Consider the following 14419-nt stretch of genomic DNA (forward strand, 5'->3'; position numbering starts at 1 on the left):
CATCAGTGTAAGGAGTTGTAGTAAAAGTTATATCAGAATTGAGGGTTTTAATTCGTTTAATTAAATGGGTTGGTTTCAAATTAACCTCATATAGTCGTAGAATGGCACAACACGATACGACACAAACCTCACTCATAAATCTGAACTGCCACCCATAAAGTTATAGTAGCACCAAACATTTTTCGGAAAGAAAATTGGTCTTTGGTTGGGCCGTGGTTGAAAGTCGAACCTTTAATTTGAGCTTCAACATTGGCTGAATAAACTCGGTGGGTTGGTATGGTTGCAGCCGAGGCCTTCAAAGTTGAATTCTTTCACTTGTCCAATCCACCTTGGGCCTGGGTTTGAGTACATCAATGTTTTCACATTTTTGCTTATTTACCCATCGAGGAATGATAATGGTAGTCGACTAGTCGCTCTCTCATGGAAGTTTCGTAATGGAAATTCAGTCTCTTCTCTCTGTTTCACCTCCTCCTTGCCTTACACATACTACCAAAACGAGTGGTTTCAGGGTTTTCTGCCACCAGAAAGATTCTGAAAATCGAGCTTTAGCTCGCAAGGTATGTGCATACAGTGTAGTGGTAAATGGTAATTCTCGTTTCTATGAAAACTTTGAAGTGCTCTGTTATCTTCAATGCTTTCTTTGTCTGTGTCTTTTCTGCGAATTTACTATGGTGTGTAAGGGTGTGGCAAACTCATGGATGTTCATAAGCTTGAACTGCAGCCCATTGTTTTCCCCACTACTGCTTGCTTTGGTGGAATGGATGCTCTTTAATCCTTATCTAACTAAAGAAAGGAATTTTCGCAAATTTATTTGAATTAAAGGAAAATTAATTGTTGGGTATTGCATTTAAGCTACCAAATTATTAGTTTTTCATTTCCAATCAAGAGTATGATTAGAATTGTAAATTGAATGTTGCCCATAAAATCTCTACAATTCCTTGGAATGCATGTGTATCGGACCACAAATCCTTTTCTTCGAAAAGAAATTTTCACTCTTCATACTTCGTCCATGGTATTCTAACTTTCTGAAATGGTAAAGTCTTGGGCTGTAAGCACAAGTTAGTGGGTTCGAGTCCTGAGAGCAGTTACTTCATCCATAAAATACTGAAGAGTATGACCGTATGCAATCCACCACTCCCAGGACCCAAATTTGTTAATGGCCCTTTATGGATGTTTATTCTTGGAGAACCACCCATTGGTCCTTTTGAGAATTTTAGACAGTTTTGTATTATCATTTCCAATAAACTTGCGTGTCTTGCAGACAGGGTTTAGGGAGACATGAAAATTTGGCATCGCGTAGGATGGTTGATAACAGCAATAAACACTTTCTAAAATGCATTACTGAAATCCAGAGATTGGTAAGGGTGAGGCTGGATTAAGGGCCCAAGTTCTCCTCATTAAGTGGAAGAGATTAAGGGAACATGTTTATTTTGTTGTTAACGTCTAATGCTATCATTTGACCACTGCCTTTTTGAATTTATTCAATGTCGTTATAAATAAGCAAAGCTGAAATCATGAGATATACACTTAAAACTAGTTTGTATATATATTCATCGACGATGTTGGTGGTGATCATAAATGTAAATGCCAATGATCATGCAATGATTCGAGGGCTTCTCTTTTAGCAGATTATGTGGATATCATTTGTAGCACTTTTCCATGTGGTAAGGCTCATGAAGTGAATATATTCACTATCCATTTATCTTGCAACTTATTTCAAGTGGCGTCATTTTTAGATAAAAGCATAGTAGTGTAAATTTAGTAAGTATGCTATAAATGCTTATGTTCATTTGTTGCTCCTTTTGACCTTCCTCATAGGGAAATTTTTTTCCCAAAGCTTAGTCATGGCAGACTGTCGTGAAAACCCATTTTTGTCTGACTAAATCCTGTTTAGCACCAAAATATTTCTTAAAGTTGTTTGATGTGCTTCATTCTAAAAAAATGGGTTGTCATCTGTGTAAGAGCATTTCCAACAGATTAGGTAAATTCCTCGTATTAGCTATATTTAGCTAATATGAGGAGTTTTTCACTGCGCTGGCATCGTTTTGGTGGAGAATTTTCGGCTGAAACCCCCATCACTCTTCCCTGCGAATGTCTTCTCTGTTCGACTGAAACCACCGTCTCTCTTCCCTAAGAATCGTGGTGCGGAATCGAGAGAGAGAGAGAGTGTTTAAGAAAAGAATAAAACAAAACAAAAACTCTGGAAAATAATATTTAAATAAAATAAGGAGTAGAATAGAGAATCTATTAAAGTATGTATAGAAAAAACAGTAGTTAAAGTAGAGATTTGTACATTTTCATTAGCTACTACTGTTGGAGATGCTCTAAGAAGCTAGTGATGTAGCAAATATCATGCATCAACTCAACCAATCTTTTGTCCCAACTTTTCATACCACGCCTCTATTAGACTGCAAATCCTTAGTGTAATTGATATCTTTTTTTTGATAAGTTAATTAATATGTGGGGTATCTCCAAAAAGATCTCCAGGTTTGAATTATAAAACAAAACCCCAAAAGAATCAAGACCACATACAGAAGCAAACAAGATCAACATAATTGATATCTTGCTACAACCATCGTATATGATTGTGTAATATTCACGATTATTAGCTTATTCAAATGTGTATTTCCTTTGTGATGCAAAAGGCGAAGCACGGTTATTAATATTTTATTTTATATTTTATTTAGGGTATGTTGTAAATAAATGGGCATTGCCCTAGATTATTTTAGGCAATTCAATTAATGGCTGGTGTCCTAAATTGATTCTCTTCTCTCTCTCTCTCTCTCTCTCTCTCTCTCTCTCTCTCCCCCCCCCCCCCCCTTCTTTTCATCTCTTCTCTCTCTTCTTCTCTTAGTTTCTTCTTCTCCCCCTTTTAGCTTCTTTTTTCTTGCTCTTCCCCCCTTCTCCTAGCTTCTTTCTTTTCTATTTTCCCTAATTTCACCATGTATCTTTTAGATTATTAATTGTACCGCATCAATTTGCTTATTGGACATAGAGAGAATAGAAACTATAATTGTTCTTGAAATATATAATAAGCTATTCAAACATATTTTGTTGTGGGTTCCCTTGTTTGACAATATGTTTATGTCTTTATCTTATTACTAATTAATTGTTTAGACTTCTTAAGATGGATGTTATCTAACTTACTCTCTTTTGTGTGTTCAAAGCACAGATAATTCGGAAGTGGAAGCAGGAACAAGGTTTTGATCACAATGATAGTTATGCAGCTTGTGCTACATTGGTACAAGATTTAAGTCGAAAAAGAATGCCTTATCTAGCTCAGGAGGTTTTACTTGAGATGGAATCTGAAGGTTTTCTGCCGAACAGCTCTACATTGTCGGCTCTGATGCTATGCTATGCAGATAATGGCCTCTTTCCGCAAGCACAGGCAATATGGGAGGAAATAATAAATAGTTCTTTTGTGCTAAGTATTCAAATAGTCTCAGGCTTATTTGATGCATATGGGAGGATGGGACATTTTGATGAAGTAACCAAAATTTTGGATCAGGTAAGTTCAAGGGATCTTAGTTTGTTACCTGCAGTTTACTCGATGGCCATCTCTTGCTTTGGAAAAGGAGGACAGCTTGAATTGATGGAAAACACTTTAAAGGAAATGGTTTCTAGGGGTTATATTGTAGATTCTGCCACTGGTAACGCCTTCATTAGATATTATAGCATCTTTGGTTCACTGACACAGATGGAGAATGCTTATGGCCGCTTTAAAAGGTCTAGGCTTCTACTAGAAGAAGAAGGAATTAGGGCGATGTCATTTGCATATATAAAGGGAAGGAAGTTTTACAAATTAGGCGAGTTCCTGAGCAATGAGGGTCTTGGTCGGAAAAATGTGGGGAATCTTTTATGGAACCTTCTGCTGCTATCCTATGCTGCCAATTTTAAAATGAAAAGCTTGCAGAGAGAATTTGTGAGAATGGTTGAAGCTGGATTCCATCCTGATCTTACCACATTTAATATCCGAGCTCTCGCCTTTTCAAGAATGTCTTTGCTCTGGGATCTCCATCTTAGCCTTGAACATATGAAACATGAAAAAATCACCCCTGATCTTGTGACTTATGGTTGTTTTGTTGATGCATACTTGGATAAAAGACTTGGAAGAAATTTGAACTTTGCTTTGAACAAGATGAACTTGGATGATTGTCCAGTAGTTTTAACAGATTCGTTTGTGTTTGAGGTCTTGGGTAAAGGGGACTTCCAGTCAAGCTCAGAGGCATTTTTGGAGTTTAAAGGGCCAAGGGAATTGAATTATAGGCAGCTAATTGCAATATATCTCAAAAAACAATATCGAAGGGATCAAATCTTTTGGAATTACTGACTAGTGGCAGGCTGCTTGTGTACAGAAAATCTTGACCAGTTATCAGGGAAAAAAGAGGATGCTTAATTAAGAGATGATATTTCAGTTCTTTGGTACATAGGACTTTGGGATCAGCGGAAAACCTGTAGCCCTGAATAGTTTTTGCTTGTTTTATATGACAAGATTGGCGGTTTCCACTCAAGATTCCTGGGCACTGCATGTGTATGCCCTAAATAGTTTTGATATCTTGTTTGGAAAGATGTATCCTTTGGGAGGTGTTGGTTTCATGGAGTCAACTCTGAAAAAGAACTCGAGAAAATCCTATTTCACTGATTGTCTGATTGTAAATTCCTTCATAAAGACTACTTTATACCAGGAAAATACTATAATGGCAAAGGAAATTCCACTGGGACATAAATTCCCCACTCATATGGAAACTGTCAATGTCACTCTCTCGTTTCCCCCTTTGATCTCTCTCTCTCTCTCTCTCTCTCTAGACATTTATTTTTTTCTTTTTTATCTGTGCGTTGTTATTAGTTTAGAGAATGTGTTTTGATAAATTAATAAAGATCATTTGTTTCTTTTCTTTTGGAAAATTTACCTTGCAATGCTAGTAAATGATCTTTATGATTTTGCTATTTAATTCCAGAAGTTTTATAACTTCTGCATCTGTGTATCAAAGCAGGAACTTCCTTCAATTTTCTCAAAAACCAAGACAAAGAAGTAGGATTACATTGTATGATTACAGTTAAATACAGTGAAGATATTTTGTTCAGAAACATTTTATGATTACATTTTTTTCTTGATGCTCATCAAAGAAGCAGGAAATAATAATAAACTCGACATACTGGCTGAGCAATTTTTATTCTATATTGCTGAACCAACATTTGGCACCTTGCCTTGATTCCTGGCACCCTTTGGACATATTTAATCAACTTCATTCGTCAAGTTACCTACAAAGCAAAACTTTATTTGGTTTTCTAATAAAAAGAAAAGAAAAGAAAAGAATCTATCTGTACACTATCTTCTTCCTATGGCAGATGCTATATGCTGGAGGGGCTCTTTGAGCTATCATATCCAGATTGTAGTGGCTGAGAGTCACTAATCACTTCTCCTTGAGCTGTCAAATCCAGATTGTAGTGGCTGAGTGTCACTAATCACATCCTAAAAGGAATAATAATGTTATGCAGAAAAACCTTGATAAATTTCTGAAGTTTTTCATAGGTACTGTATACAAATAGTAAACATTGTCCTTAAAAAAACATAAAAGTAGTCCATGTTTGTGAGATCAACTTACGTGTAGTATGGAATGTTGGCTTTGTCTTGGTGAGGTTCCTCCACCATTGCACAACACAATGCCGAACATGTTGTCTTCAGCAAGTGCTCTTAGTCTGTTAAGCTCAGGTAACACGACATGTCCAAGATCTGGTCTGTCTTTTCGCCTCATTTCTGCACATTGAAGAGCTAGCTTGGCCAACTTTAGTGTCTCTTCGACCGGCCAGTCAGGAACAGCAGGGTCAATCATCTCATTGAAATTACCCCTCTCAATAGCCCGTTCAACATGGTGAGTCAAACCCATTGGTGGTTTTGCGGTTACTATTTGCAGCAGCATTACTCCAAGTGAGTATACATCAGATTTTATTCCAAGCATGCCTGTTTGCTGATACTCTGGGTCAATGTAACAGAAAGTTCCAGCCGTTGATGTCATGCGATACTGAGTTACATCGTTGGCTACTGATGGAGGGACAAGCCTGGCCAAGCCAACGTCACTGATCTTGCTGACATAGTTCCGGTCAAGCAAAATGTTTGCGGGTTTCAGATCACGGTGTACAAGCGGTTCAGGCTTAGTTTGGTGTAGGAAAAGGAGGCCAGTACCAATCTCGGCAGCGATTCGAAATCTTAGTTGCCACGGAAGAACATGTGTGTCACCTCGTCTAAAGAGACGGTCTTCTAAGCTCCCATTAGCCATGTACTCATAGACAAGGCAGCCAAATTCTGGGCAAGCTCCAAGGAGGAGAACCATGTTTGGATGCCGTATGCAGCTTAATACTTCAACCTGCATAAGATGTTCCAAAACAAACCTTAGAAATAAAAACATCAGTAAGTATTTTCTTAATTTAGAGATATTTGACTGGTTAAGATTTTTTCTTTGAGATATATTGTTAAAGATAGGTGTTTAATGAAGGAGGTAGAGTAAGCCTAATACAATATGTAAATTTGTTTCTTCAATTTTCTATTGTCAATATGAAAATGATAGAAAAGGTTCAATGCCACCTCGAAGGGATTTGAGATGATTATGGTCACTGAACATGGAGGTTTTTCCTTTTCTTTTCATAAGTACTGGAGTTTTGGAAGAAACCCATTTGACCATTATATTGGTTTTCTTTCTTTTTTTGGTTAGTTTTTTCAAGATTATTGATGCACTGTTCCCACCTCTTGCTGAAACTGCGACCGTCCTTGAGCTGCATCAGGACGTAGAACTTTTACTGCTACTTGTGTGTGATCCAGTTCACACATGTATACTGGCCCATAACCTCCTTCCCCAATCTTGCGAGATTCCGCGAAGTGATCTGTTGCTGCTTCGATCTCCTCGATCGTGTATCTTCTGTACCTGAGATCATTGTGCGCGAAAGCAGTTAGCGCGTGCTTTCTCTCCTCAGCTTCTTCCATGGCTCTCATTTCTGCATTCATTCTTCTTTTTGCTTCCAGTGCCGCAATCCTCTTAGCTGCTTCAGCTGCCTCAAGGGCTGCCTTACACTTAGCTTTCTCCTTCTCTGCAGCTGCCAATGCTGCTTCCTCGGCCATTCTTGCCTCTTCTAATCGATGTTCTTCTTCCACTTTCCAGCGGTGAAGTTCCAAGGCCTGTGTTGAAATGTTGTTAGAATTTAGAATTGATACTCAACTCAACTTTTTAGTTTTGATTAATATGACTCAATGTATATTATGCCTTTATGTGTGTGTACTTGTATCTTACAGAATAGAGATTTTGCTCACTTCAGATAGTTTCTATGTACAAATATCATCCATGTAAATTTCTTTGACCATATTATCATCTCACACACTCGCATACAGCTACTTCAGCATGAATAAATACAGTAAATTAAATAATCATGTATTGAGGGGAGTCCATTGTTTAGCTGGGTCTAATTAATATGCTCTTTGATGCTAATATATGCCCATATACATGTCAATAAAAAGTTGGGCTCTCATTATACAATGCGTCTCATTGTCTCAAACCTCTTTTTGATGCCTATATGGTAAGGGCCATAGTCTAGTAACATTAAATACTAGTACCTTCTGCTTTGCTGTGAGTGCTTCCTTGCAGGCCGTATTGTACATATCCATCGTTTGCTTGAGCTCTAGCCTTAGCCTCCTCATCTCAGCTTCTACTTCATCCTGTAATTTTCAGAGCAATTAGTATTTAATTTCCTATCCAGAATTCCCACATAAAAGGACACGTCTATGTAGTAAATCATGAACACCCACATTCAAATGTTTATGCCTAGAGGAAAAACTTTAGCTTTTGGCATTTTTGATTATGAAGAGAGATTTTAAATTTTGCTTAATATTGGATGTTTTGATTTGTATATGTAAAAGCTATGCCCTTTTCCTTGTCTTATTTCCCTTACCATGTTCTGTGACCCCCATGCTGCCCCACTTTCATGTGAGCCTGATGAGTGTGAGCTTGACGAGTAGTCAAACTGTGGGGATAAAATATGAATTGACTTGTTTCCTGATAAGGATGTTCCAAAGCTTCTAATGTCAAACTCTGAGGTGGTCGAAAGTCGAGGAGTCATTCCGGAATCTAGATTATCATAAAGAGAAGGATAGATGCGCTCCACGCTTGGCCTTCCATTGCTCACGAATGATATGTCAGTATCTGGCATGGAGAGCTCATACGACTTATTCATCGAAGCTCTATTATTTCTTCCGAATGGAGACCTGTTCCAGAAATTATCAGGTCAGCCTCCTATTTTATGGCAAACCAAAATTCAGTTGTTTTTTACACAACAATCATTTCTTTTCATAAATATAGGTTTGGCATATATAACAATCACCATCACTTAAGTAGTAACTAGTTACTACTTAGGGAAGTATTAGGTCAGTCCTAAACTCGACTGAATTCTTGGAACGGTTTATATATATATATATTTTTTTTGTACCGGTGGCAAACAGACCTGACGATAGATGGACAGAAGCACTAATCTTATAAACTCAGAAAGCCCACTTTCTAAAACCAAGGGGTGTTTTGATAAACATGAAAACCACGTGGATCATTTTTGGATTTAACCTTATGTTTAAAGCTTAACCTTGGCAATGCCCCCTAGCAAATGCCTGCATCAGGGCATAGGCAGGCAATCAGGAGTCCCTGCCACATAAGTAAATCAAGCTAGTTTCTAAGACTTTAATTATATTCTAAGAAATAAAAAGCCGTCTGCCTCAACTAAAAAGCAATGCTTTAACTGTGGAGTACAACATTTTGTTTCTAAAATGATAATTGCTTGAAAATGTTAAGACTGTAGTACTGGCAGTAGTACCAATTCATGTGGGCAGAGAATGGAACTAAGTGTTGCCTAGGGGCCATGCTCCCTTGGTTTTCAAATTTTTCTTTAAATTCTTTTATTAAGTTGATATAATATATATTCTTAGGTTTAAAAACTAGGCATTCGTTCTCATTCATATTCTGGCCCTCAAAGAAATCCCGTTTCCATCCTTGAATGCAAGGTATGTCATGATAAGGATTTGAAAATATGTATTTAGAAAGAAGCTCTTATATTAATGCCATAGCAGTGAAGCTAAAATTTTCTTAAGACTTATGTTAGAAGGACCAAAATCAGACAATACAACTTATACCTCATTCATATTGAATTTTACAGATGGATCATTTCATATATTCATTGTTTGGTGTGGCCATAAGTTCATAACAATCCATACCTCTTCTCCCCTAGATAGCTAATGCATCAGAACTTACCTGATTTCATCGTCATGCAGATTACGATGTGGATGTCCTGCCCTCTCTGTAGCAGCATCAGATAAACTCATTTCAGGGATGACAAAAAGGCAGCAAATTCAGTGGTAAAACAAAATGTTGCTAGAATTACAGAAGCAGACCTCTAAAGTGATGGTTACGCATGAAATGTGTACCACCAGGGTGATGATGATCAGAATGATTGTTGTGATGGTTGTGATGATCAGAATGATGGCTTGCATGGTTGAAATTATCAGAATGATGGCTTGCTTGGTTGTGCGTGTGCGTATCGCGGGGAGAAGTCTTTGCAGCTGAAGGTAGTGAAGCAGAAGCGGGTCGGACATTTGATATTTTTCCTTTGGCAATGACATACACGGTGCAGAAATCTGGTGCCCCTTTTGACACACTACTTGGAATGTCTGTTTTGAATCTTCTGTGAGAAAAGATTGAAAAAATTAGGATGCTCTTTCTTTTGTACATTGAAAATTTTGCATATCATCATTTCATTAAGCTCAAAGAGTACTGTACTGGAATTCTGATATTGATCCACCAGCTATCAGTCACTTATTGTTAAATCACACTTATCTCAAAAGCTTAAGCAGATAGAAAATAGAAGACTTAATCATTTAAATAAATATTCTAACACCCTCCACGTGTAGACTTAAACTTTCATTCAATAAGTAAGACCTAACATGTAAAATATTTAATTGAAATTAAAAGTTAGCAGTGGATTCAGGGTTCGAACTCACCATATCTACTCTGATCTTATGCTAAATCATTAATTATTTAAAAAGTCCCCAATCCTTCCATAACTATCTGATTTGGTTTGAAGGAAGGTCGAGGAATCATGATGTAGAGTATAGGTACTTGTATCTTCTGATCCATTTAGAAACTGAGCATTATATATAGATGCACAAAACAATGATGTAGCCAGTTTTTTTTTTTTTCATAGACTTTTTCTCAAGGTGTAATCTCTATTAACAGCAAGACCTGCTGCTAGATTTGTTGGTTGGGGGTGCAGTTAAGTTAAAGAATGGTTATTTACCTGACAAGGCCACTCTTTGTTGCTGCACCGAAAACCATAACCTCAACTGTATTTGTGGAAACATATTCGATTAATGCTTTTGCTACATCCACAGCCTCAAGTATGACTTCGTTACATTTTATCTGTAGCAAACATCCACCATCGGTGAAAAGAAAATACTTAGTGTGGAAACGTCTTCATAACATGATACTTTCGCATATTGTTGAGGAGCAAAGTTTTCTTCCAAACTAGGTTGGAAGAAATTCTCCAACCGAGTCTGTTAAATTGAAATATGTTTAAATTTTTAATAGAGCGTGTGATTCTCGTATGGACTGCCCAATTTGGAGAAAAACTTTGTCCGTAAGGGAAGCATGGAATGGCCATTTATGGGTAGGCCAATTATTTTCTTTGCAATTCTATTTTTTGGTGAAACTTGTTTTTGTTGATTAGCTAGAAGTAGTAATTTTGTTATTCATCAATGGAAGCAAAGAGGCAGAATACCCACATCCTTTCTTGTGCAAAAGCAACGATATGGAAGGAACAACTCCTTGGCTTGATGCTCAAGTTGTTGTTTGTGTGTTCTTGAAATCTCATCATGCTGATCATGGTTCCCCACTGCACCTAAGAGATAAAAATTTGAATGAAAAATAACCTACAAGATGTTCTAAAGAAAAATATAACAAATAACTTAAAATACCAACAAAAAAAAAAAACAAAAAAAAAAAAAAAAAACCCTCTATAAACATATTAACAAACATATGTGAACATCTTTTAAAGTATTTGGGACTAGGACAAATTGTTTCATTTGATTATTTTCTTTTTTCCATGTCGTTTTATGAATTTAATAAATTAACTTGATTTATATTACTGGTTGTAAATCTTATCAGAAAATGTAAGGTTGAAATATTAATGGAACCCAACAGATAACTGTGTTTAATCTATAAATTAACATCTTCATAGCTTTTCTAAATTCTTATTTAAAATAGCTAATCAAACCATTTTTTTTTTAACTATTCACTTTTCAAAGACACTACAGATTAGCCTATCTAAATATTTTTATATTCTAATTAAATTAAATTTTATTCATTTCATATATAAAAAAATAAAAATAAAATCTCTCTTCCCATTGTTCTTTCTCTTCTCTCAACAGGAAACACATCCACAAAATCCCACCTCTTTTTCTCCCCAGGCTCCAGCCCACAAGTTTCATAATTTCTTTTGAGGAGAAGAAGACAAAAGAAGCAAAACCTGTTTGCCATAGACTACGGGAAAGGAGGACGCATGTGGTGGAGGTGGTGGGTGAGAGGGCGGCGGAGGCAGAGGCGTGCGAGAGAGATTGAGAGAACAGAGAGGAAGTGCTATGAGGGAGAGAGAAATTATGGTTTTACATTAGCTAGCTATAGTTTGCCTTATATCAATATGACAAGGTGCTTTAAAAAAGAAATACATGTTCGAATAGTTTTTTCAACGGTCCAAATTTAATCTGAAGTTTTCTTACGAGAAAGAGAGAAAATCTAGACCGCTGAAAAAATTACAAAAAAAAATGTGTTTTAATTTCTATTTTTACAGTATCTAAGCCAAATTTATACAACGACAAGGTGTTCAAGCCAATGAAATTGGTAATTATTTTATCTTTTCAAAAAGAAAAATAAACATATGAACATAAAGGAAAAAATACCACAAAAACAAACAAATAATTTTTGAAGTAATTAGGAATTTAACCAAATTTAAATGCATTTTTCGCTAATAATATAAATAAAAGCATTTAAAACATTCTGCAATAATATTCTCCCTGCATAATCATTCATGCAAAAGAGACAGAGACAGAGACAGGGACAGAAAGTGGAGATTTTTTTACTTGTTTTGGGGAATGAAGATGTTCTTTGATTAACATGGACTAGAGTGAGAGCTTGTCCTCTGGTGAGAATATGGTCAACAGTCCATTTCAGAGCGTATTGGCTCCCTTTGTCTTTGTCTATTGCCACCGCCACCACCTCTTCCCTGTTATCTGTGCTCCCCTTTGTCATGTATCTCTCAACTTACAAAAACTCCCAAACAAAATCTACAGAAGAGATCGATCCAAGGAAGAAACCCACGTACAATATTAATGATCAACTTCCACCCTCTTCGATCTCCTATGCCATTGAAAGATCTAATATTAAGGTGGTGGCAATAACAAAGAGGATTATATATCCCTCAGCTTTTTTCTGCCTCTCTCTCAAACTTCTGGACATAGATCCATGTCTCTCCCTCTATAGGGATTGAGAGAGTTAGTTTTTTCTGGTGAATGAAAACAATAAAACAGCTTTCTGTTTAACCAAAGTCTTAGATTTTCCGGCCCCTATGTATTCGAGTATCCTAAGGAGACCTAGTCCATCTCTTTTGGTAGGCAGTTTTTAGTTTTACCTCTTTGGCCTTCCAAACTTGGTTAACAACTATAACTTACATACATTATCATTTAATCATGTGCAAAATTGCATTTGCATGCACTAGCCAAGATAATGGATAGAGATATCTAGCAACAAAATTGCCCTTATGCAAATACACGAGAGACGTGCTATCTCACTTTTTAAAATCACAATTGAATATGAAGGTCCATGTAGGTAATTTTGAAAAGTGAGGCAATGTGAGAAGAAGTTATTTTTCGGTATATAAATACATAGATGCATATAGTCTCTTTACGTGTATGTGCGCGCGCGCGCCCGCACATTTATGTAAAGCAAACAAATCTTAAACTTAATTTAATACTAAGTTATAAGTCATAGAGAAATGTTTTTTCTTGTACACACTTTGTACACAAAGTCCTACGTGGCACATTGTTTTAATTTTTTATTTTTTTAAAAAAACAAAGTGCCACGTAGGGCTTTATATACAAAGTGTGTGTAAAGTGTGTACATGAAACATTTCTCTAGGTCATAATTGTATACGAAAGTTACATGTCTTAAAATCATTTTAAAAAGAACTTCTCTTTTGGAGTACAAAGGTTTTCTAGTTTGGTATAGACATGTACAATGGTAGAAAGCTAGCTAAATCAATCTAACCATCTAAAGAAGAAAAAATAATCATTGTTGGAACCGTATGGTATAAGAAAATAATATTTTTATAAGGATTTTAAAAAATTTTGGGGATGCCAGACACCCCCCACTACTAAGGTAGTTCCGCCCTTGCAAGTAGATCTTTGATACTCCGCCCACCTATTTAGGCAAATAGATCATATAGAGAGACTCTTTCATATTTGTTATCTAAATTGTTAACCTTCTGAACTGGAGATCCGAATTCCAAGATTATAGCTCTTGGCTAGCTGGCTTGGCCCGAATACGACCCCTTTGCAAACGACCATCAGCACACCGAACTTGGTCCATGTTTTACTAGAATACCTTGTAAGAACAAGAACAAGAACAAGAAGCTTTAGTGCGTTGTCAAACTCCTTGTCTGTGTGTATAGGAGTTGGAGTCTCTGCTGGGAAAGGAAACAAAAACTTCAGAGCAATCTGGCAAACAAATTTGGTCCAAGTTTGTTATTATATTTGAAGCAGTGCCTTCTCCAGTACGTGTCACACACTGGTTGGATCAGGGAAACCAAGGTCTCCCCTCCCTTCAATTGAGATTTGAATTTTTGGAGGAGATTCTGTGCCGGCCATAATAGGTAATTCGTTTTAGCTACTTCGAGAGACCCGCAACCGCCAAATACAATAAACTGTACGGTAAAATTAATATCAAAACTTATATAATAATCTTCATTTTATAGAAGAACAATAAGATGTCGATTATATAAGTGTTTTTTATTTTTTGTTTGAAAAAATGTTATAATGTGACCGTGATATAAAGATAAAAATAATTTTGAGTATTTTGTGTTGTTTATTAATGTTTTTGTTTTGAAAAGAAAAAACAAAAGGGAGATTGAAAAAATTGTTATCACACAAAGTCATGTCTCTAAGAATTTTAGAGGATCTAAATCTAATCTATTATAAATAGAAAGCCTTTATTAAGACGAAGTATGTAAAAAGGGTTACTTGGACTGAGAAAATTACCAATTTATATATGATTATTATTTGCATTATTATAAGTAAAGATCTGAGTATTAAATGCACAAAGAAAGCAAATTAACTTGCACATAA

General features: G+C 36.3%; 2 protein-coding genes and 1 long non-coding RNA gene across 6 annotated transcripts; 2 read left to right on the forward strand and 1 right to left on the reverse strand.

Moving 5' to 3' along the window:
- The first annotated feature begins 377 nt into the window (after positions 1 to 377).
- LOC133866577 (pentatricopeptide repeat-containing protein At3g42630) lies at positions 378 to 4828 on the forward strand. 2 transcript variants are annotated; one of them, XM_062303138.1, is made up of 2 exons: positions 378 to 557; positions 3173 to 4828. In XM_062303138.1, the coding sequence occupies exons 1-2, from the start codon at positions 435 to 437 to the stop codon at positions 4328 to 4330; spliced, it is 1281 nt and encodes a 426-aa protein (XP_062159122.1). In that variant the 5' UTR covers positions 378 to 434; the 3' UTR covers positions 4331 to 4828. The 2 variants fall into 2 exon arrangements, with proteins under 2 accessions (XP_062159122.1, XP_062159123.1); XM_062303139.1 differs by having other exon boundaries at positions 422 to 557; positions 3168 to 4828.
- A 511-nt stretch (positions 4829 to 5339) lies between these two features.
- LOC133866576 (U-box domain-containing protein 35-like) lies at positions 5340 to 12329 on the reverse strand. 3 transcript variants are annotated; one of them, XM_062303135.1, is made up of 10 exons: positions 12161 to 12329; positions 10808 to 10923; positions 10324 to 10445; positions 9422 to 9711; positions 9282 to 9327; positions 7939 to 8251; positions 7604 to 7705; positions 6743 to 7171; positions 5607 to 6365; positions 5340 to 5473 (listed from the first exon to the last, which is right to left on the reverse strand). In XM_062303135.1, exons 1-10 carry the CDS (start codon positions 12327 to 12329, stop codon positions 5411 to 5413), a joined length of 2409 nt encoding a protein of 802 aa, XP_062159119.1. In that variant the 3' UTR covers positions 5340 to 5410. The 3 variants fall into 3 exon arrangements, with proteins under 3 accessions (XP_062159119.1, XP_062159121.1, XP_062159120.1); XM_062303137.1 differs by lacking the exon at positions 12161 to 12329 and adding an exon at positions 11476 to 11595 and having other exon boundaries at positions 9422 to 9708; XM_062303136.1 differs by lacking the exon at positions 12161 to 12329 and adding an exon at positions 11476 to 11595.
- Positions 5413 to 9490, forward strand: LOC133866579 (uncharacterized). Its single transcript, XR_009899898.1, has 3 exons — positions 5413 to 5873; positions 5995 to 8270; positions 9302 to 9490. It is a non-coding gene; the product is annotated as an uncharacterized LOC133866579 (long non-coding RNA).
- Positions 12330 to 14419: the final 2090 nt, after the last annotated feature.

This window comes from Alnus glutinosa, chromosome 4 (assembly GCF_958979055.1).
Source record: "Alnus glutinosa chromosome 4, dhAlnGlut1.1, whole genome shotgun sequence".
In the NCBI taxonomy this organism is placed as follows: domain Eukaryota; kingdom Viridiplantae; phylum Streptophyta; class Magnoliopsida; order Fagales; family Betulaceae; genus Alnus; species Alnus glutinosa.

What these genes read in the sequence shown, in the direction of transcription:
- LOC133866576 (XM_062303135.1), bottom strand. Translation starts at nt 12,329, where the DNA reads ATGACAAAGGGGAGCACAGATAACAGGGAAGAGGTGGTGGCGGTGGCA. An exon ending in CTGCATGACGATGAAATCAG is followed by an intron (nt 8,252 to 9,281) that starts GTAAGTTCTGAT and finishes TTTCTGGAACAG; the next exon opens with GTCTCCATTCGGAAGAAATA. An exon ending in GCCAACATTCCATACTACAC is followed by an intron (nt 5,474 to 5,606) that starts GTAAGTTGATCT and finishes TATTCCTTTTAG; the next exon opens with GATGTGATTAGTGACACTCA.
- LOC133866577 (XM_062303138.1), top strand. Translation starts at nt 435, where the DNA reads ATGGAAATTCAGTCTCTTCTCTCTGTTTCACCTCCTCCTTGCCTTACA. An exon ending in ATCGAGCTTTAGCTCGCAAG is followed by an intron (nt 558 to 3,172) that starts GTATGTGCATAC and finishes TTCAAAGCACAG; the next exon opens with ATAATTCGGAAGTGGAAGCA.